We start from the raw sequence: 2,152 nt of genomic DNA, 5'->3' as shown, positions 1-2,152 counted from the left end.
CGGGAAAAGAAATTCCCGCGGGTGGGAAAATTCCTGAGGGGAAAAAAAATCCAGGAAAAGGAGAAATCCCGGGAATTTGGGCTATTCCAAGGGCTGGGAGCCTTTTCCAGGCTCTCCCGGGACAGCGGGAACTCGGGGAAAGGGAAGGGACGGAACCTTGGGAAGGAATTCCCAGAGAATTCCCGGGATCCGGCAATTCCCGAGTTTTCCCCTCAGGATCCGCTCCCGGCTCCAGGGAATCCCGCGGCGCTCTCACCGTTGGAGGTGAAGTAAAACACCATAACTGCGGTGGGGAGTGCGCTGTGCTGATCCCGATTATCCCGATTATTCAGATTATCCCGATTATCCCGTTTTTCCCGCTTTTTTCCCCGCTTTTTTCCCGTTTTTTTCCCGTTTTCCCCGCTGGTCCCGGGCCCGTCCCGGGGCTTCGCCGCCTCCTCAGGCCTGGCCCGGCACTGCGCACGCGCGGGGCGCTGCGTGATGACGTCACGGAACAATACGCATGCACGGAGCAGAGGGAGCGCAGCGGTTGGCGGGAACTGCGCATGCGCATGGCCGCCATGATGTACGGCAATTAAAACTTCGTATGTGAGGGCCGCCATGATGTACGGCGAATAGAACTGCGCATGCGCAGGACGACCATGTTGTACGGCAAAAGGCGCCGCGCCTGTGCGGGCCGCCATGCTGCCGTACGGAGCGCGTAACTGCGCATGCGCGTGGCTGCCATGTACGGTAGCCGGAGCTGCGTATGCGCAGTGCGGCGGGGATTGGTTCCGCTTTTCCTTTTTTCCTTCCCTGCGCTATAAATAAATCAATCCAATTTCATGAATAACAATTTTTATTGCTAAACCTGCGAAAATAAATTTGGGGACAGCTACAATTAAAGGCAACGCCGAGCCCGGGATCGGCGCTGGGTGAATCCTGACCCGGTCTCTGCCTCAGTCTCCAAACCTCGATTCCCTCAAGTTTCCAAAGTTTTTATTGAAATGCCGAATTTTATACACTCGTTTCGGCCTGAGGCCGTGCAGTCTCAGCTTTTTTTCCTCTGTGATTTGTTTGTGATAAATTCCATATTCAGAATTTAGCTGTTGAGCTGCTGAGGAAGTTTCTGGAAGGAGATCAGGTCTGAGGAGATTTTTCGGGAAGCAGCCCTTGAGATGTAGAATTTTTCTGGGATTTCTCCAGAAGGAGATGGAGTCCGAGTGGTTTCTTTTCCTTTCGGGAGGTTGACATTGACATTCACGGTTAACAGAATCATTTGTGGCTCGTCTCACCTGAGAGGATTCGCCTCTCTCCTGGCACCTCCTTTGTTATTTTGTGAACAGTTCTGAGCTCTCTGTCCTCGTTCTGGCCATCTTTTCATTGCTCAAATTTTATGCGTTGTGCTCGAGTTATCTGTGTGCATTATACACGCGAATTATATAAAAAATACACGTATTACAACTGTCTCCCCTTTTCCCTTTCCTTTTCCTCTCTCCCTTTCCCTTGTTTTTTCTTTCCTTTCTCTTTCCCCTTTCCTCCTTTTTCGGCCCCTTTCCTTTCACCCCTTTTCCTTCTTTTTTCATTTCCCTTTTCCTCTTTCCTTTTCCCTTCCCTCATCCCCCATTTTTGTTCCTTTCCCTCTTTTCCCGTCCCCGCCTCGCTTCTCTTTCCTTTCCCCGCCCGTATCCCCGGCAGCGCCCAAGGCCAGGCTGGACGGGGATAGTGGAAAGGATCCCAGCCCACTGCAGCTTGCCGATGCCCTAATTAACACCAAAATCCTTAATTAGCGCCTCATTAACCGCCCGTTATCTCCCAGCTCCTCCAGTTCCCACCTTTCCCCTCAGAATCTCCCGCGCGCGGGACGGGCGGCGCTGAGACTGCAACTCCCATCAGCCCCCGCGCGCCCCACGGCGCGGAAGCGCCGCTCTGCTGTCGCAGGGAACGCTGGGAGTTGCAGTCTAAACGCGGGCCCGCGCGGCGAACCGCGCTCTCTGATTGGCTGCCAAGCCGGAGGGGCGGGTCCAACGCGAAGCCGCGCGGTGTTCGGCCAATGGCGGACGAGTACCGGTGATTGACACGGCTCTCAGCCAGTAAAGGCGCAGGGCGGGCGGTTCGAAGGCGCGCGGCTGAAGGCGGGAAGCGACCATGGCGGAGGCGGCGCTGAGGTGAG

At 55.1% G+C, this 2,152-nt stretch overlaps 1 protein-coding gene across 1 annotated transcript in view; it reads left to right on the top strand.

The window, feature by feature from the left end:
- Window positions 1-1,616: 1,616 nt before the first annotated feature.
- Window positions 1,617-2,152, top strand: part of LOC107198947 — a 4,600-nt gene continuing 4,064 nt past the window's right edge. Inside the window, exon 1 of the mRNA XM_033511607.1 lies at window positions 1,617-2,147. Within this exon, the coding sequence (XP_033367498.1) occupies window positions 2,128-2,147 (20 nt within the window). The 5' untranslated portion in view covers window positions 1,617-2,127. The remainder of the gene's footprint in view (window positions 2,148-2,152) is intronic.

This window comes from Parus major, unplaced genomic scaffold (assembly GCF_001522545.3).
Source record: "Parus major isolate Abel unplaced genomic scaffold, Parus_major1.1 Scaffold379, whole genome shotgun sequence".
NCBI classification, from domain to species: Eukaryota; Metazoa; Chordata; class Aves; order Passeriformes; family Paridae; genus Parus; species Parus major.
This window is presented reverse-complemented; position numbering and strand designations above follow the sequence as displayed.